Source organism: Pan paniscus, chromosome 16 (assembly GCF_029289425.2).
Source record: "Pan paniscus chromosome 16, NHGRI_mPanPan1-v2.0_pri, whole genome shotgun sequence".
NCBI lineage: Eukaryota > Metazoa > Chordata > Mammalia > Primates > Hominidae > Pan > Pan paniscus.
In genome coordinates this window covers 7200054-7219903 of record NC_073265.2, presented here as the reverse complement: position 1 = coordinate 7219903, position 19850 = coordinate 7200054, and the positions used below count along the sequence as shown (strand labels likewise).

General features: G+C 40.4%; 1 protein-coding gene across 10 annotated transcripts in view; it reads right to left on the bottom strand.

Moving 5' to 3' along the window:
- Positions 1-19850, bottom strand: part of OCA2 (OCA2 melanosomal transmembrane protein) — a 381861-nt gene that overhangs the window by 344745 nt on the left and 17266 nt on the right. For all 10 annotated transcript variants that reach the window (XR_004666399.3, XM_055099067.2, XM_003828056.5 and 7 more), the window contains one exon: positions 19143-19390. Coding sequence is in view for 9 of the 10 variants with exons in the window: in XM_063596986.1 (XP_063453056.1) it covers positions 19143-19390 (248 nt within the window). In the remaining variant the exon portion in view is untranslated. The remainder of the gene's footprint in view (positions 1-19142; positions 19391-19850) is intronic.

Here is a 19850-nt window from a genome sequence, read left to right as displayed (position 1 = left end):
TGCCCAGCCTTGCGAAGTGATCACCTTGCTGCTATGAATTTTATTTTTTTTAATCCTAGCTTGAAATACAAAATGAGCAATGACTTGTTTGTTCTAAGCCAAACCTAATCTTCTTGCACCCTTGTGGGAATAGAAAAGCACTTCCACTTAGTATCTCAAAAGTATTATTTTTCTAAGATGAGATTTGCTTTCAAATCAAAGGAAGACGAGGTAACAGCAGGAATGGCACAGAAAGGACATGTAGACATTCTCTCCTCCATAGAAGCAGCAAAAACACTGACAAAACTTGTCAAAATCAATATTTTCAGAACTTTGGAAGTTAACAAAAGTATAAAACAATCCACGGAGCATGTATTCTAGAGGATGGCCAAGTCTCAGTGAGAAAATTTTAACTTGCTCTACTGCCATATCCCTTTACCCAGTTCTGTGCTGGGCTTGAAAATCAGCCCTGCCATGATGGTGAAAACCAGAGGCCTAGCAGCCATTGAAGAGAGCAGAATTGGACTAGGGCACTTCCAAATCTCCTTTACAGAGAACTGGCACTATTGGAGCTGTCTGGCAGTACCCTGACTACCCGTCTCACAGGTACCATCTGTATTGGACCAGGCTCAGAGCTCCAGAGGTGAATAGCCTTCTCTCCTGGGCATTTGCCACAAACAATGAGCAGCAAGTGTTTAACATCACAGCTTCCTGAGGCAGCAACAGCCACTGGGGCTAACAAGAAGCCAACCAAAAAACACAAAAGAAAAAGCAGAGTTTGTAAAGCTTCAACACATTCCTAGGCATTCAAGCACAGGGCTGTACGTGTGCCCAAGAGGGACCTGTGAAGTTCTATCCACTCACCTCTGGATGACCGTGAGGCTCTGCAGAAGCCAGAAGTGAAGAAGAAGGCAGAATGTCTGGCTGGAAGCTGAAAGCCGACCCCAATATGCACACACAGCCCCTTGACAAAGGCAGGGAGACTTAATGGTCCCAGCCCTTATTTAAGAATACCTCTGTCCAGTCACTAACTGAACAGAGAATTCACTGGCCATACACAACAAAGAATACAGACTCAACAACATGAGTTCAGGAAAGTCACTAAACAAACAGGAACAGCAAAAAGCCCTGGGAAGGGGGAAGAATCTGATTACTAGAGCTTCCACCTTATACTATTTTAAATGTCCAGTCTGACAAAAATATACACATGCAAAGACATGTATGGTCCATACACAAGAAAAAAAATGGTAAATAGGATGGAGTCCTTGTGAATGGAATTAGTGTCCATATTAAAAGAGGCCCAGAGAGCACACTCACCCCTTCCACCAAGTGAGGACACAGAGAGAAGGCACCATTTACGAGGAACAGGCCCTCACCAGCACCTTGACCTTGCACTTCCCAGCCTCCAGAACTATGAGAAATAATGTTCTGTTGTTTATAAGCTACTCAGTTTATGGCATTTTGTTACAGTAGCCTTAATGGACTAAGATATCTACTCTGACATTTCATATAAATGGAAACATACAATTTATTGTTTTTTATATCTGGCTTCTTTCATTGAGCATGTCCTTAAGGTTTATCCAAGCGGTAGCACATATCAGTACTTCTTCTATTTTTATGGGAACTATGTTCCGTTGTATGGATATGCCAAATTTTGTTTATCCATTCATGAATTGATGGGCAATGAGGTTGCTTCTTTCTTTGGCCATTAGGAATAATGCTGCTTTGAACACATATGCACAAGTTTTACACAGGCATGTCTTTTCAATTTTGTTGTGTACATACCTAGTAACAGAAATGCTGTATCAAATGGCAACTCCATGCTGAACAGTTTGAGGAACTGCTGAACTGTTTTCCAAAATGGCAGCACTATTTTATATTCCCACTGGCAATGCATGAGAGTTCCAATTTCTCCACATCAGCCCTAACACTTGTCATTGCCATCTTTTTTATGATAGCCATCCTACTGGGTGTCAAACGGCATCTCGCTGAGCTTTTAATTTGCATTTCTCTAAATACCACTGATGTTGAGCATCTTTTCAGTTGCTTACAGGCCATTTGAATATCTTCTTTGGAGAAATGCCTATTTAAATATTTTGCCTGTGGGCATGGGGGGAGTCTTTTTATTATGGAGTTGTAAGAGTTCTATATATATTCCGAATACTAGTACCTTATCAGATATATTGTCAGCCATTATTTTCTCCCGTTCTGTTGCTTGTCTTTCCACTTCTTGACAGTGTCCCCTTTATTCACAAAAGTTTTTCTTTTTGATCAAGTCCATTTTATGTACTTTTTTTGTTTGTGCTTTTAGCATCAAATCTAAGATATTGCATAATTCAAAGTCACAAAGATTTATAACCATGTTTTCTTCTAGGAGTTTTATAGTTTTAGAACTTGCATTTAGGTCTATGATCCTTTTTGAGTTAATTTTTGTATATGATGTGAAGTAGGGGTCCAACTTCATTCTTTTGCATGTGGATAGCCAGTTATCCCAGCACAATTTGTTGGAAAGACTATTCTTTCTGCATTTATTTGTTTTAATACCCTTGGTGAAAATCAATTGAATTTACATATAAGAGTTTATTTCTGGAGTCTTGATCCTCTTTCATTAATCTGTATGTCTATCCTTATGCCAGAAACACACAGTCTTAAATTACTGTGGCTTTGTAGTAACTTCTGAAAGCAGAAAGCATGAGTCTTCCAAGTGCTATTCTTTTACAAGGTTGTTTTGGCTATTCTGGACTGCTTGCATTTCTCTATGACTTGCAGGATCAGTGTGCTGAAAATGTAGATTAATTTGGGTAGTAATGCCATTTAACAATAGTAAGTATATCTTCTTGATGAATTGACACTTTTATTACCAGAAATTCTTGTCTCTAGTAACAATTTTTGTCTTAAAGTCTATTTTGTCCGATATTAGTATAGTCTCTCTACCTCTCTTTTGATTACTGTTTTCATGATATACCTTTTTCCATTCTTTTACCTTCAGCCTATTTGGGGTTTTGATTCTAAAGTGTGTTTCTTGGCGATAGCATACAGTTGGATCATTTACTTTACCCAGTCTGCCAATTTCTGCCTTTTGGTTGAAGTATTTAATCCATCTATGTTTAATATAATTACCATTGAGGTAAGATTTATCTGCTATTTTGGTATTTTTTTCTATATGCCTCATGTTTTTTTCTGTTCCTCACTTCTCCATTACTGCCTTCCTTGAAGTCAAATAGATATTTGCTAGTGTATCATTTTGATTCCTTTCTTCTTTTTTTACTATATGTTATTTTAGTTATTTTCTTGTGATTGCTGAGAGGATTACAATTATCGTCTTAAAACAATCTAGTTAGAACTAGTGCTAACTTAATTTCAGCTCTATACAGAACCTTTGCTCCTATATAACTCTATTTCCTCTCACCTGTTTGTTCTATTGCTGACTATAAAGTACATGTTTACACATTGTATATCCTTTAACAAAGATTTATAATTACTGCTTTATGCAACTGTCATTTAAAGCAGATGGTAGAATGAAGGAGTTGCATAGAAAAACATACATTTATGCTGTGTTTTATGTTTTCCTATACAGATTTCTTTACTGGTGCTCTGTTTTTCCTTATGTGGATTTGAGATACCGTCTAGTGTGCTTTCATTTCAGCTTGAAAAACTCCCTTTAGCAATTTTTGTGGGAAAGGTATAGTGTTAAAGAACTCCCTCAGCTTTTGTTGGTATGGGAATTTCTTAACATCTCCCTCATTTTTGAAGGGCAGTTTTGCCAGATATAGAATTTTTAGTTGACAGTATGTTTCTTTTAACATTTTATATATGTCATCCCACTGCCTTCTGGCCTCCATGGTTTCTGATGAAAAATCAACTGTGAATCTAATTAAGGATCCCTTGTATGTGACAAGTCACTTCTCTCTCGGTGCTTTCAAGATTCTCTCTTTGACCTTCACATGTGTCTTGCTATAAGTCTCTTTGAGTTTACCTTATTTGGAATTCATCGAGCTTCTTGGATTTGTACATTTGTGTCGTTTTCAGTTATTATTTCTTTAAAATGTTTTCTGGTCCTTTCTCTCTCTCTCTCTCTCTTCTCTGTCTGGAACACCCATAATGTGTATGTTGTACTATTTGATGGCTTTCCACAGGTCCCTTGGGCTCTATTCACATTTCTTCATTCTTTTTTCTTTCTGCCTCTCAGATTAAACAGTTTCAATTGTCCTATCTTCAAGCCTGCTGATTCTTTCTTCTGCCTTCCTAAATCTGCTGTTGAATGCCACTTGTGAGTTTTTCATTTCATTTATACTTTTCAGCTCAAGAATTTCTTGCTGATTTCTTTTTTATAATTTCTATCTCTTTGTTGATAGACTCATTTTGTTCATACAGTGTTTTTCTTATTTCCCATATTTATTTGTCCTTTTTTTTTCCTTTAGCTATCTGAGCATATTTAAGATAGATGTTTTAAAGACTTTTTTCAGGAGGTATTAATATGATGTCTGGGCTTCCTCAAGGATGGAAAGAAACAAATCCCTTTAAAGGATTTAAATGGATCTGTTTCTTTGTACGTCTTGGGGTTTGTTTTTTTTTATTATTAATGTTGTTGAAACACTTTGTTGTTGGTGGCAGTGGTTGCTGTTGTTGTCACTGTTATTAAATGCTGTAGCAGTCCATTGGTTTAGGTACTTTTCCAAACTATTTTTCCAAGGACTGTATCCCTTTTCATGTCTCTGTTTCCTAACATCATGTTCAGCTAATGTTTTGACAGAGATTTTCTTCAATACCAGGAGATTTTACAAGCAAACCAGAAAAAGAGAAAACACAAAACCAAAGAAGCAAACACCTTTCCCAGTCTTTGCAAAGTGGCTCTCATGGAGCACTTCATCAACAATTATCAAGTCTCCCATTGAGACTAAGATTAAGCTTGAGGTGAAAGTTTAGGGTTTTCTATGGTCTTTTCTGAGCATGCATCTCACCCTAATTATGTATGTGGCTTTCTAAATTCATCCACACACAGGTACTTTTGAGTATCCTAAGTTCCCAAGGAATCTCCTACAGCTTTTGCACCTAGGTTTTAGGCAGTCTATTGTATGCCTCAATCAGTATGCATCTGCCCTAGGCCTCTATAGTTTGTCAGACTCCCTGACAGTATCTTCAAGCAATGCCCATCACTTTTCCAGCTTATGTTCTGAGTTAGGCAAAACAGAGCTCAGAGTCTTGTGTCAATCCTTCAGTGAGCCCACAGACAAACCAGAGCAAACGCAATAATTTACAGTTTCCACAACTCTTAGTGCTGGTTCTAAGAGTTTCTGCTTGTTTTCAACGTTTCTGGGGGTCGAATAAGAGCTTGGAACTGCTCACTTTGCCATTTTGCCGTCACTATTCCTCTGCAGTAAGTCATTGCTTTGGGGATTATTTTGTATCTAAAGATAAATTAGGGGGAAACTGTCATCTTAATTATGTTGTTTTCCAATCCATGAACATTGAAGGCTCTCTACTTATCTAAATCTTCTTTAAGTTCTCTCAGCAATATTTTGTGTTGTTCAATTATGAGTCTTGTACTTCTTTTATTAAATTTAATCCTAAAAATGTGATTCTTCTTAATGATTTTGTGAAACAGTTTTCTTAATTTTATTTTCAGATTATTCATTACTAACATATAAAGACAATTAGTTTTTGTATGTTGATTTATAAAACTGTCTTTATTCACAGACATGATTATTTGCTTAGAAAATCCCCCACAAAAAAATCTACAAACAAAAAAGTTGCTATACTTAATAAGTTCCTTTAGCAAGTTTGCAGAACACAAGATCAATGTACAAAAATCAATTCTGTTTTATGTACCAACATTGAACAAATGTAAATTGATGTTTTAAAACAACACCAAAAAATGAGTCACTTGGAGATAAATCTTACAAAATATGTCCAACACCTATACACTGAAAACTATAAAATTTTGCTTAGAGAAATTAAATAATACCTAAACAAATGGAAAGATAAGCCATGTTCCTAGAGCAGAAGATTCAATATTTGAAACCAAAAATAAAATTCTAAGCCCCTCACCAACTAATGGGAATCCTCCCCTTGGCCAAGGGAGTTTCAAAGAAACCTAAACAATCAGTTCAAGCCATGATGGGAAAGGGGGGTGGGAGGCGTTAGATATGCCTCATTATACTCTCCTCCCGTTGGAATTCAGGCACAGCTGATTAGCATTAACATTTAAAACAGAGACATTAAAACTGATGAAGCAGACTCTTTGCAGCAATAAGATACCAAATTCCAACCTCACCCTAATATAGCATCACATGACAGACAGCAGACCCTAAAAGAAAAGTATTTTGCCCCAAAATATATTTCTTTGACACATTTTTAATGGCCCTACAAAGCTGTCTCTTGTGGGGGCAATCTACATTCTGTAGAGAATCCCCTTCCCTTTCTGATCCTGAAGAGATTAGCTGAGAGTCTAGCACCTTTTAAAGGTCTAAACAGGAGACATTTGCCATCTATTGCATCTAAAGGTGGCCACCTATGAGATTTCATCTACTTAAAAAGAACTTTGGTCTCCACAACCTTATCCTAACCCGGACATTCCTTTCTATTGATTCCATGGCTTTAGATAATAACTTAATTCTTTCAACCAATTGCCAATCAAAAAATCTTTTAATCTACCTACAACCTGTAAACCCCCATTTCAAGTTGTCTCACCTTTCTGGATCAAACCAATGTGTACCTTACATGTATTGATTGATGTCTGCCTGTAACTTTTGTCTCCGTAAAATGTATAAAATCAAGCTGTAACCTCGGACCTCCTGGGGTTGTGCCCACAGGTCATGGTCCTCACATTTAGCTCAGAATAAATCTCTTCAAATATTTTACAGTGTTTGACTTTTCTCATCAATAATATTATTAAGGTGTCAACTCTCCATAAATTCATCTTATAGACTCAATGCCATTCCAATAAAAATCCTACCAGGATCTTCTCTTTCTCTTTCTTTGTTAATCTAGCTAGGAGTCTATCAATCTTAGTTATTTTTTTGAAGGACAAACTTGGTTTCATTGATCTTTTGTATGGATTTTTGCATCTCGATTTTATTAAGTTCTTCTCTAATTATTTCTTTGGATTGGTTTGTTCCTTTCTCTCTAGTTCCTTTAGGTGGAAAGTTAGATTGTTAATTTGGGACCTTTCTAACTTCTTGATGAAGGCATTTAGGGCTACAATCTTTCTTCCTAATGCTGTATCTCAGAGATTTTTGAAGATTATGTCCTTATTTTCATTAATTTTAAATAATCATTTTTTATTTCTACCTTAATTTTTATGTTCACTCAGGACTTATTCAGGAGTAAGTTGTTTAATTTCCATGTATTTTTGTAGTTTTCCAAGATCTTATTGGTATTTATTTCTATTTTCATTGCACTATGGTCTCAGAATGTGCTTGGTATGATTTCAATTTCTTTTGAATTTATTGAAACTTGCTTTATGACTGAGAATGTGGTCAATCTTAGAATATGTTCCATATGCAGATGGGAAGAATGTATGTTCTGTGGTTGTTGGAGTGTTCTGCAGATGTCTATTAGGTCCAATTGGTCAAGTGTTGAGTTTAAGTCCAGAGTTTTTTGGTTAGTTTTTTGACTTGGTGATCTATCTAACATTGTCAATAGGGTGTTGAAATCTCCCACTATTATTGTGTGGTTCTGTAAGTCTTTTTACAGCTCAAGAAGTTGTTTTATGAATCTGGGTGCTACACGGTTGGGTGCACAAATATTTAGGATAGTTAAGGTTTCTGGCTGGATTGTATCCTTACTATGTTATGCCCTTCATTGTCCTTCTTAATTTTTATTGGTTTAAAGACTGTTTTATCTGATGTAGGAATAGAGACTCCTGCTCTTTTTTATTTTCCATTTGCATGGTAGATTTTACTCCACCCTTTTATTTTGAGCCTGTGGGTGTCGTTACATGTGAGAAAGAGAAGATCCAAATAAGCACAATCAGAAATGACAAAGATGACATTACAACTGATCCCACAGGATTATAAAAGATCTTCAGAGACGAGTATGAATAACTCTATGTACACAAATTATAAAATCTAGAGGAAATGGATAAATTCCTGGAAGCACACAATCTCCCAAGACTGAATTAGGAAGAGATTGAAAACCTGAATAAACCAGTATCAACATCTGAAAGAACCTATCAACCAAAAAAAGCCCTGGGCCAGATGGATTCATAGCCAAATTCTACCAGAAGTACAAAGAAGAACTGACATCAATACTACTCAAACTATTTCAAAAAATCAAGAAGGAGGGGCTCTGCCCCAACTCACTCTATTAAGCCAGCATCAGCCTGATACCAAAATCTGGCAGAGACACAATGAAAAGAGAAAACTTCAGAACAATATCCCTCATGAACATAGATGCAGAAGTCCTCGACAAAATACTAGCAAATAAAATCAAGTAGCACATCGGAAAGTTAATATGCCACAATCAAGTAGGCTTTATTCCTGTGATGCAAGACTGTTTCAATGTACACAAATCAATAAATGTGTTTCACCACATAAACAGAATCAAAAGCAAAACTGTATGATCATCTCAATAGATCCAGAAAAAGCTTTGGATAAAATCCAACAGCCCCTCATGATAAAAATCCTCAACAGACTAGGCACTGAAGGAATGTACCTCATAATGCTGAGAGCCATCTATGACAAACCTACAGCCAGCATCATACTGAATGGGCAAAAGCTCAAACCATTCCCCTTGAGAGCTGGAACAAAACAAGGATGCACATTTTCACCACTCCTATTCAACAGAGTACTAGAAATTCTAGCCAAAGCAGTCAGGCAAGAGGAAGAAGTAATAGCCATCCAAACAAGAAAAGAGGAAGTCAAGCTATCTTCACGGACAATATGATCCTATACTTAGAAAATCCTAAAGACTCCTAGAATTGATAAATGACTTTAGTAAAATTTCAAGATACAAAATCAAATGTACAAAAATCAACAGCATTTCTATACAGCAATAAAGTCCAAATGGGAGTGAAATGAAGAACACAATCCCACTTACACTAGCCACAAAGAAAATGAAACACCTAGGAATACAGCTAACCAAGGAGTTGAAAGATTTCTATAAGCACTACAAAACATTGCTGAAAGAAATCAGAGATGACCCAAATAAATAGAAAAACATTTCATGCTCATGGACTGGAATAATCAATATCATAAAAATGTCCATACTGCCCAAAGCAATGTACAGATTCAATGCTATTCCTATCAAACTACCAACGTTCTTTACAGATTCAGAAAAAACGCTATTCTAAAATCCATATGGAACCAAAAAAAGAGACCAAATTGCCAAAGCAATCTTAAAGCAAAAAGAACACAGCTGGAGGCATCACGTTACCCAACCTCAAACTACACAATAGAGCCACAGAAACCAAACAGCTTGGTACTGGCACAAAAACACACTCACAGACCACTGGAACAGAATAGAAAACTCATAAATAAAACCTGACACCTAAATCTATCTGATCTTTGACATGGCAAATATAAACAAACAATGAGGAGAGGACTCCCTATTCAATAAATGGTGCTGGGATAACTGGCTAGCCATATGCAGAAGATTGAAGCTGGACCCCTACCTTTCACCATACGTAAAAAGTAACGCAAAATAGATTAAAGATTTAAATATAAGACCTCAAACTATAGAAATCCTGGAAGACAACTTAGGAATTACTCTTCTTGACATCAGCCTTGGCAAATAATTTTTGGCTAAGTCCCCAAGAGCAATTGCAACAAAAATTGACAAGTGGGACCTAATTAAACTCAAGAGCTTCTGCACAGCAAAATGAACTATCAACAGGGTAAACAGACAACCTACAGAATGAGAGAAGATACTTACAAACTATGCATCTGACAAAAGCCTAATATCCGGAATCTATCAGGAACTTAAACAAATCAACAAGCAAAAAACAAGTAACCCCGGCCGGGCACAGTGGCTCACGCCTGTAATCCCAGCACTTTGGGAGGCCGAAGCGGGCGGATCACCAGGTCAGGAGGTGGAGACCATCCTGGCTAACATGGTGAAACCCCGTCTCTACTAAAAATACAAAAAAAATTAGCTGGGCTGGGTCTTCTCAGGCAGGGCAGAGTGTTGAATCTGGGCTGTCATCTCCACCACATTGACTATTAGAATATAGTGGAGGAGGCTGGGTGCGGTGGCTCACGCCTGTAGTCCCAGCACTTTGGGGGGCCGAGGCGGGAGGATCACACGGTCAGGAGATCAAGACCATCCTGGCTAACACGGTGAAACCCCATCTCTACTAAAAATACAAAAAAATTAGCCGGGCGCGGTGGCGGGTGCCTGTAGTCCCAGCTACTCGGGAGGCTGAGGCGGGAGAATGGTGTGAACCTGGAAGGCGGAGCTTGCAGTGAGCTGAGATCGCATCACTGCACTCCAGCCTGGGCGACAGAGCAAGATTCCGTCTCAAAAAAAAAAAAAAGAAAAACAAGTAACCCCATTAAAAAATGGCAAAGGACGTGAACAGATACTTCTCAAAAGAAGACATACAAGTGGTGAACAAACATATGAAAAAGCGCTCAGCATCACTAATCACCAGAGAGATGCAAATCAAAACCACAATGAGATACCATCTCACACCAGTCAGAATGGCTATTATTTTAAAAATCAAAAAACAACAGGTGCTGGTGAGGCTACAGAGAAAAGGGAATCCTTATGCACTGCCGGTGGGAATGCAAATTAGCCCAGCTACTGTGGAAAGCAGTCTGGAGATTTCTTAAAGAACTCAAAACAGAGCTACCATTAAACCCAGCAATCCCACTATTGGGTAGATATGCAAAAGAAAAATCATTCTACCAAAAATTCATGCACTCATATGTTCATCACTGCACTATTCATAATAACAAAGACATGGAACCAACCCAGGTGTCCATCAATGCTAGACTGGATAAAGAAAATGTAGTTCATATACATCATGGAATACTATGCAGCCATAAAAAAGAGTAAAATCCACAGGGCACGGTGGCTCACACCTGTAATCCCAGCACTTTGGGAGGCGGAGGTGGGCGGATCACCTGAGGTCAGGAGTTTGAGACCAGCCTGGCCAACACGGTGAAACCCCGTCTCTATTAAAAATACAAAAATCAGCTGGGCGTGGTGGCGAGCAACTATAATCCCAGCTGCTTGGGAGGCTGAGGCGAGATAATCGCTTGAACCCAGGAGGTGGAGGTTGCAGTGAGCAAAGATTGCGCCACTGCACTCCAACCTGGGCAACAAGAGCGAAACTCCATCTCAAAAAAAAAGAATGAAATCATCTCCTTTGCAGAAACATAGATGGAACTGGAAGCTATAACCCTAAACAAATTAATGCAGGAACAGAAAACCAAGTACCTCATGTTCTCACTTATAAATGGGAGTTATGCATTGAGCACACATGGACATGAGTGTAGGAACAATAGACACTGTGGCATACTAGAGGATGGAGGAAGGGGGAGTGGGTTAAAAAAATAAAAAACTACTTATCAGGTACTAGACTCATGACCTAGGTGACGGGATCCATACTCCAAACCTCAACATCACATAATATTCTCATGTAACAAATCTGCACATGGGTACCCCCATATCTAAAATAAACGTTGAATTTTAAATTTTTACACACACTGTATGATTTCATGTATATAACATTATCAAAATGGCAAAATACTAGAGATGAAAAACAGATCAGTGATTTCCAGGGGTTAAAGATGGCAGGGGGAGGGGTATTAACTTAAGGGTTTGTGTGAGGGATTTCTGTATGGAATCTGAGATTATGATGGAATAGGTCTATATCTTGATTATAGTAGGGGTTACATAAAGCTACCCAAGTGATAAAATGACACAGACAGACACACACACACACACAGTACAAAAAAAAAAAAATCCCAGCAGGAATGTTATGTAAATCAACAAAATGATGATAGAATTTATATGGGAAGGCAAGTGGCATCGAATAGCCAAAGCAATCTTGAGAAAGAACCACGTTAGAGGACTCACACCATTTGATTTCAGAACTCTTCATAAAGATTCAAGATAGTGTGATATTCATGACATGATAATCACATAGACTGATGGAACAGAATAGAGATTTCAGGGGGGCAGGCACGGTAGCTCACGCCTGTAATCCCAGCACTTTGGGAGGCCGAGGCGGGTGGATCACTTGAGGACCGGAGTTTGAAACCAGCTGGCCAACATAGTGAAACCCCGTCTCTACTAAAAATACAAAAAAAATGGCCAGGCACAGTGGCTCACGCCTGTAATCCCGGCACTTTGGGAGGCCGAGGTGGGCGGATCACGAGGTCAGGAGATCGAGACCATCCTGGCGAACACAGTGAAACCCCGTCTCTACTAAAAATACAAAAAATTAGCCGGGCGTGGTGGTGGGCGCCTGTAGTCCCAGCTACTCGGGAGGCTGAGGCAGGAGAATGGCGTGAACCCGGGAAGCAGAGCTTGCAGTGAGCCGAGATCGCGCCCCTGCACTCCAGCCTGGGCCACAGAGCGAGACTCCGTCTCAAAAAAAAAAAAAAAAAAAATCCAAAAAAATTAGCTGGGCGCGGTGGTGGGCACCTATAATCCCAGCTACTTGGGAGGCTGAGGCAGGAGAATCGCTTGAACCCAGAAGACAGAGGTTGCAGTGAGCCGAGATAACACCACGGCACTCCAGCTGGGCACAGAGCGAGACTCCATCTCAAAAAAGAATAGAGAGTTCAGAAATAAATCAACAGATAAATGGACAATGTATTTTTGACAAAGATACAAGGCAATTTAATGGACAAAGGAGTCTTTTCAACAAACGGTGCTGGAACAATTGGACATCTATAAGCAAAATATAAATAAACCCAGCAGCATATGCAAAAATTCACTCAAAATGGATTATATGCCTAAATGTAAAACCTAAAACTACAACATTTCTAAAAGAACAAACAGGAGAAAATCTTTGTGATCTTGGGTTAAGCAAAGATTTCTTAGATACAACACCAAAAGTATACTCCATAAAAGAACAATTGATAAATTGGACAACATCAAAATTAAAAATTTCTGCTCTCCAAAAGAGACGAAAAAATAATAATGCAAAGACAAGCACAAACTGTCAGAAAATAATTGGGAAAAATGCATTTTATAAAAAAAGTTGTGTTGAGAATATATAATGAATCACAAACCCCATAATAGGAAAACAAGCAGCCCTCACTCTCCAAATATATAAAACTATAATAAGTTGCCTCTAAATACTTATTAAAATGGCTAAAATTAAAAGTACAGTCAATATTAAGTGCTGACAATGACGCAGAGGACTGGAGCTCTCATGCATTGCTGGTGAAAATGCAAAATGGTACAGCTTCCTTGGAAAGCAATTTGGCCATTGCTTAGACAGTTAAACATATGTTTATCAAATAACTCAGCAATCTCATTCTTAGGCATTTATCCAAGGGAAATTAAAATTTACATTCACATAAAAACCTGTATGCCAATGCTTATACTGGTTTTATTCATAATTACCAAAACTTGGGAACAATCCAAGTGCCCTTCAAGAGGAGAAGGAATAAACAAAGTGTGATATGTCCACACAACTCCACTCAGCAATAAAAAGAAACACAACTTGGATGAAGCTCAAATGCATTATACAAAGTAAAAGAGCCAAACTCAATGGTTCCATTTATTTGACATGCTTGAAACAGGCAAAAATGTAAAAACAGAAAACAGATTGATGGTTAACAAGTGCTGACGGGAAAAGGAAGCAGCCAAAGGAGTTTTTGTGGGGTGATAGAAATATTCCAGATCTTGATTTGCTGACAATTACACAATTGTATGCATTTGTCAAAACTCATAGATCTACTCACCATTTCTGGTGAAATTATACTTCAATTAAAAATACATAAAATAATAGCTTTGAGCAATCTGCAACAGCACTGATAGTGTTTACAACATATTGTTACATTTAAGAAACTACAAAGCAAGAGATACACTCTGAGCACAATTATGTAAAAACTTGTATTACATATAGGAAAGACCAGAAGGGAACACAGATAAATGCAAGCAGACAGTAATGATTGTGTTAGAGGCACGATGTTGTGTTCTCCCTTCGACCTCCAAATTTTCAGCAATATATTTATTTTCACTTGATAATGAAATACAGTAACCAATCCATGACAGATGTAAACGCTGCCTGAAATAATTTATCTTCATTATTTTTAACATATTCTCTCTAGTTTGCTTCCCTGTCCAATCTGCCATCAAATATATTCCTGCTAAGTGGAAGACCAAAAGGTAATTAGCTAATTTTGAAAGGGCAAATTTTAAGGTCAATTAATTCCTGATTTGTGAAAACAATTGGAAAAATTAATTACATTTTCCACTGATTATAAATAAACCTTCCCACACAATCTTGCCTTTAAAAAAAATAGATAATTTAAGTCTGTCAATCTGACAACCAATTGTATTTAAGTACATCTGTCATTCTTACATACTATTTTGAGATACAAAAAAAATTGATTCAAAATTTTCTGAGATTTAATTAGGCAAAGCGAATGGGAAAGAGAGAGTGGAGAGAGTGGTGAAGTCTGCGTGTCACTCTGTGCTTAATTTTTTTTCTTTTTTTTTTGAGACAGAGTTTCACACTTGTTGCCCAGGCTGCAGTGCAATGGTGAGATCTCAGCTTACTGCAACCTCAGCCTTCCAGGTACAAGCAATTCTCCTGCCTCAGCCTCCAGAGTAGCTGGGATTATAGGCATGTGCCACCAGGCCCAGATAATTTTGTATTTTTAGCAGAGACGGGGTTTCTCCATGTTGGTCAGGCTGGTCTCGAACTCCTGACCTCAGGTGATCCACCTGCCTCAGCCTCCCAAAGTGCTGGGATTACAGGCATGAGCCACCGCACCCAGCCCTGTGCTTAGTTTTTTATGAATAAAATTAGCATATTAGATAAAAAAATTCATCTTTAATTTGGCAATTTTGTTTGTTCCATGTCATTACGATTGTATGGACAAGACGTATTCCTCTAACAGGGAAACAGCCCTGAGGAATGTCCGGCAGCGTTCCAGGGCTGGACATACAGAGCAGGCGCAGGGTCCCAAAGACAAGGGTTGAGGTGCCCAGAGAATGAAGTCTGCTTTCTCCATATGTCTTTGTGGTTGGTTCCCTCTGTTATAGGACTACTGTTAAAGGAGGGTAAAACTGTGACTCACGTCCCAATATAAAATGAATGCAGGTCAATATTTTGTTTAACTCATCAATTAGAAGAAACTGATAAGATGCAAAAAACCACACAAACATGGGCAATTAGAAATGCTGAATTGGGCAGAAGCGGTGGCTCATGCCTATAATCCCAGCACTTTCAGAGGCCGAGGCGGGTGCATCATGAGGTCAGGAGATCGAGACCATCCTGGCCAACATGGTGAAACCCTGTCTCTACTTAATATACAACAATTAGCTGGATGTGGTGGCGAGTGCCTGTAGTCCCAGCTACTCGGAAGGCTGAGGCAGGAGAATTGCCTGAACCTGGGATGCAGAGGTTGCAGTGAGCCGAGATTGCACCACTGCACTCCAGCCTGGGTGACAACGTTGAACTTACAAATAAATACAAAACTGGACAATGCATTCCACGGACACAATCCAACTTTACTTCTAGGGAAAAGAGTTATTTGCATTATTGTCAGCTTTCTGATCAGTTGCAAACAGTGAAAGATGCAGATAACCTGGAAGGACTCCAGACCTCCCTTCACTTCCTATAAAAGACACCAATCATCTTTGTGTTCCATTTCCAACTTTTTCACAACAATTTCCTTCATCACTATTCATCTCTGGGGTTGGTGATGCCTGAGTGGCTCCCAGGAATTGGCCTGCTGCTACTCACACCCTCCAGCAATCCCATCCCTGAGTGTGGGCTGGACCTAGTAGTGACTGGCTTCTAACCAACAGAATACAGAAGAAGGGATGGTGTCACTCCATGATTAGGTCACAAAAGACTGTTCCTTGTGCCTGCCCAGATGGAGTGGGCCCCTGGCAATGAGCTGAGGTGGCCTCCAGTCAACAGCCGGCAAGGAACTGAGGCCATCCATCCAACAGCCCAGGAAGAACCACACCCGGCCAACAACCACACAGATGAGCTCAGAAGCGGACCTTGCTCCAGCTGAACACTGAGATGCTATGGCTAGAGCCATACATGACAACTTGTCCCAGCCTGTGAAGACCCTGAGCAGAGGACCTAGGTCAGCTGTGCCCAGATTTCTGACCCATGAAACTGAGAAAATAAATATGTACTCTTTTAAGCTGCTAAGTTTGGGAGAAATTTGTTACCTGGCAATAGATCCTGAATTCACTCTTCCTTCCAGCTTTCTTTATATGTATATCCTGCCTGTTTCACACAGATTTTAATCATTTTAAGAAAATACCTAGTAATCAGTTTGTGCACAGGTGATGTAACTGACCCAAGAAATTGCACCTGAGCTGCCTAGGAGCCAAAGGAAAAAGGGGACACGGCAGGCTACAGCCTCTGCCTGCTTCTCTCCTGCAGAAACAACAGAAAACCAGGCTACAATGGGATGATTCCCTGAGAGCTAAAACATAGGCCAGTACAGTCCCCCAAATTACCTTTTCAACACAGTCTGAAGCAATCTATTTGCAGCATCTCATAGTGTTCTTTCATTCTGCTCATTCTCTTCACAACTGAACCCATAATAGATGAGTTTGACTTCATTGAGGCTAAGGGGTTTGCTGGTTTCCACATACCTGAGACTCCCACCTATGGTAGATTCAAAGACTTACGTATCTTTTCTCTGATAAGATTACTGGGTTTTTTTTTTTTTATTTTCTGCCTATTTTCATGAAACAAGAAGGGCAAAATGTAATAAAACTCTTCAGTAACCTTTAGCCTGAGATGACAGTGCTGGGATACTGTGTACACGGCCACCAGGCGACACGGCCACACACCTGCCCAGGAGTGTGCTGTTTCAGGGGGCTCACCTAGGGCCATGTGGGCAACAGCCTGTGCCCTCCACACTCAGACATTCACACCAGTGAGCCCTTCCCCCGAGAGCCCTCACCGTGGGTGGGTTGGGCCAACACGCCATTCTCCTCATGGTGCTGAGAGCTGCCCCTTGAGGCTGCGGTTCCCTGTTGCTCCTCCTCCTGGGAGAAGCTCCGCATGGGAGGTGCTGCTCACTCATGAGGGCTCATGCCTGTGGACAAGGGTGGCACCTTCTGGCATCTCCACATTCAGCCTAGGTAGTTGCCAGTGCCATCCCGACACCCCCTCCCCGTGCCCTGCGCAGGCTATGGGGTCAGGGCACCCTCACCCTCCCTTCACTGGACCACCACACCTGCCAGCTCCTGCCCCCATGTGCCTGCACCCATCAGCACCTCTCCACGCTCTCCTTCCTCCTCCACCTGGAATCCTGCCTGGCTGCCCAGGGCCTCCTGCTGGTGGAGCTCATGACAGGCTCCAGTCTGCCCCTGGTACACCATACATCGAAGCAAGAAGTGAGGTCAAAGAACTTGGAACATATGCAACATATGCTCTTCTGGTTTTCCCAATTCTTGTCTCACTGGAAGCTGAACATTACCTTCCATCACTCACATCCTGGCTGGGACAATCCTGCTCCCTCATCTGCCTCCCCATGCACAGGCCACACAGTCCTTCCAGCCATATTAGACACTTCCCAACAAAACACTCTTTAAAGAGAAGGAAAAGGCAAGCTTCTCGCTGGGAGAAGGTCCTGCAACATGGGACCAGAGAAGGTTAATACTCAGAATATTCAATATGAATCTGGGGGGAACAGACACATTCAGTGTATAACAGAGAACATTTGCTGCAGGCTGTTTTTAATAGCACCTACTGGGGGATGAGGAGCAGAAACTGAAAAGCCGCCAACAGGAGAACATGTATTAATGGTAGCATATTCACATAATGAAATTCTATGCAAGGAGTTCACACGAATGAACGAGAGCTACAGGCATCAGCACAGAGAAACCTCAAAACACGTTGCCAAAGAGAGCAACTCAAAGTTTCACCACTTGCAAAAGGACAGCATAGACTGTAAGTCAATAGAAACATTCAGTGAAAGCATGAGCACGCACGCTGGGGAGCTCCCCCTGGAGCGGGCAGGATGACAGCAGCAGCATGCACCACACCCGCATGCAATTCTGTGGTGCTTTGTTAAAGGCTGGAGAGACCATCAGTACTGCAGGGGTTGGAGCTCTGGCTGTGGGAACGAGGATCCTCAGATCTGCCATGTAATCGATATGGCCCAACAAAGACAGGCAGAGACACCTACTCATAGGATGCTGCTTTTCTCATTACAAGGACATCTATGTGAACTGCAAATTATGGGTTTGCAGTATAAGCATTGACATGTAAAAACCATTCATTGTCTTTACATAAGTAAATATTTAAAGATGTATCAAATTTTTTCTTAAGGAATGAAATCATGTCTTTTGCAGCAACATGGATGTAGCTGGAGGCCATTATCCAAGCGAATTAACCCAGGAACAGGAAACCAAATACCACATATTCTCATGACAAGTGGGCGCTAACCCCCGGGTGCACATGGACATAAAGAAGGCAGCAGGGAACACTCGGACCACACAGGGGCGGGAGGAGGGAGGGTGGAAAAGTAACTATTGGGTACCATGCTGACTACCCGGGTGATCAGTCGTACCCCAAACCTCAGCATCACACAATATACCCAGGTAACAAACCTGCACATTTAACCCCTGAATCTAAAATAAAAGTTGAAATTATTTTTAAATTTCCTTTTATGTAAATTCTGACTTTTCTGACATGAAAAACAATACTCAGTTAATTCACTTGCTATATGTATAGAAATAAGGCATGCCCTAAGAGACATACGCTTTCCAAAATTGCAGAATAATTGCAATACTTTAAATAATATATTAAGTGTTAAGTCTTCATGCTACAAACTCTTTTTTCTATTTTTATTATCTTTTGGAGCTAAATTAAGTTCATCATATTTTACAAATATCAGTCATCAAAAACTAAGCCAGGAAAGTGATCTAATGCTGGAAAAATTCTTGCAAAATTTCTGGAAATTTTTCCCACAACAAACGTGGGGGAACGATGCTCATGGAAACCCAATCTGTGTGAAGTCCACATTTACAAGATGGCACTATTTTAAACTCACCTCCCTTTTGTGAGGAATGAAGCAAACTCCTGGCCTGCAGGAGCCCAAGAGCTCTGCCCGGCAGCCCCACTGGGGCAGGAGTGCGAGGGGTCAGCTCCACCGGCTCCCCGAGGAAGCCTGCGCTTGCCAGCCGCAAGTTCAGCGAGTCCGGTGGGCACGGACGTCTGCAGGAGCTCCACCGCCGGCGCGCCGGGGTACCGCCTGCCGTCTCTGCCCTCCAGATGCATGCTCCACTGCCAGTCTTCTCTCTAGGGCAGCCAGAAAGAAACCACTCTTGATGAAAGGCACACTGAGACTAACGTTTGCACCTTGGGAGTCCGTACAATAGGAAGGTTGCTTCTACGGAGGCAGTCCCAGAGTTCCAGCATCCTAACCACGCAAGAGCATTTCACACTAGTGAGAAGTGAAGCCAGCTGGACTTCCTGGGTGGAGTGGGAACTTGCAGAACTTTTCTGCCTAGCTAAAGGATTGTAAATGCACCGATCAGCACTCTGTGTCTAGCTAAAGGATTGTAAATGCACCAATCAGCAATCTATAAAATGGACCAATCAGCACTCTCTACAGTGGACCAATCAGCACTCTGTAAAATGGACCAATCAGCAGGACGTGGGCGGGGACAAATAAGGGAATAAAAGGCTGGCCACCCCAACACGCTGGACCCCCCTACTAATCTGTGGATCCTTTTGATATTTTGCTTTTCACAGTAAA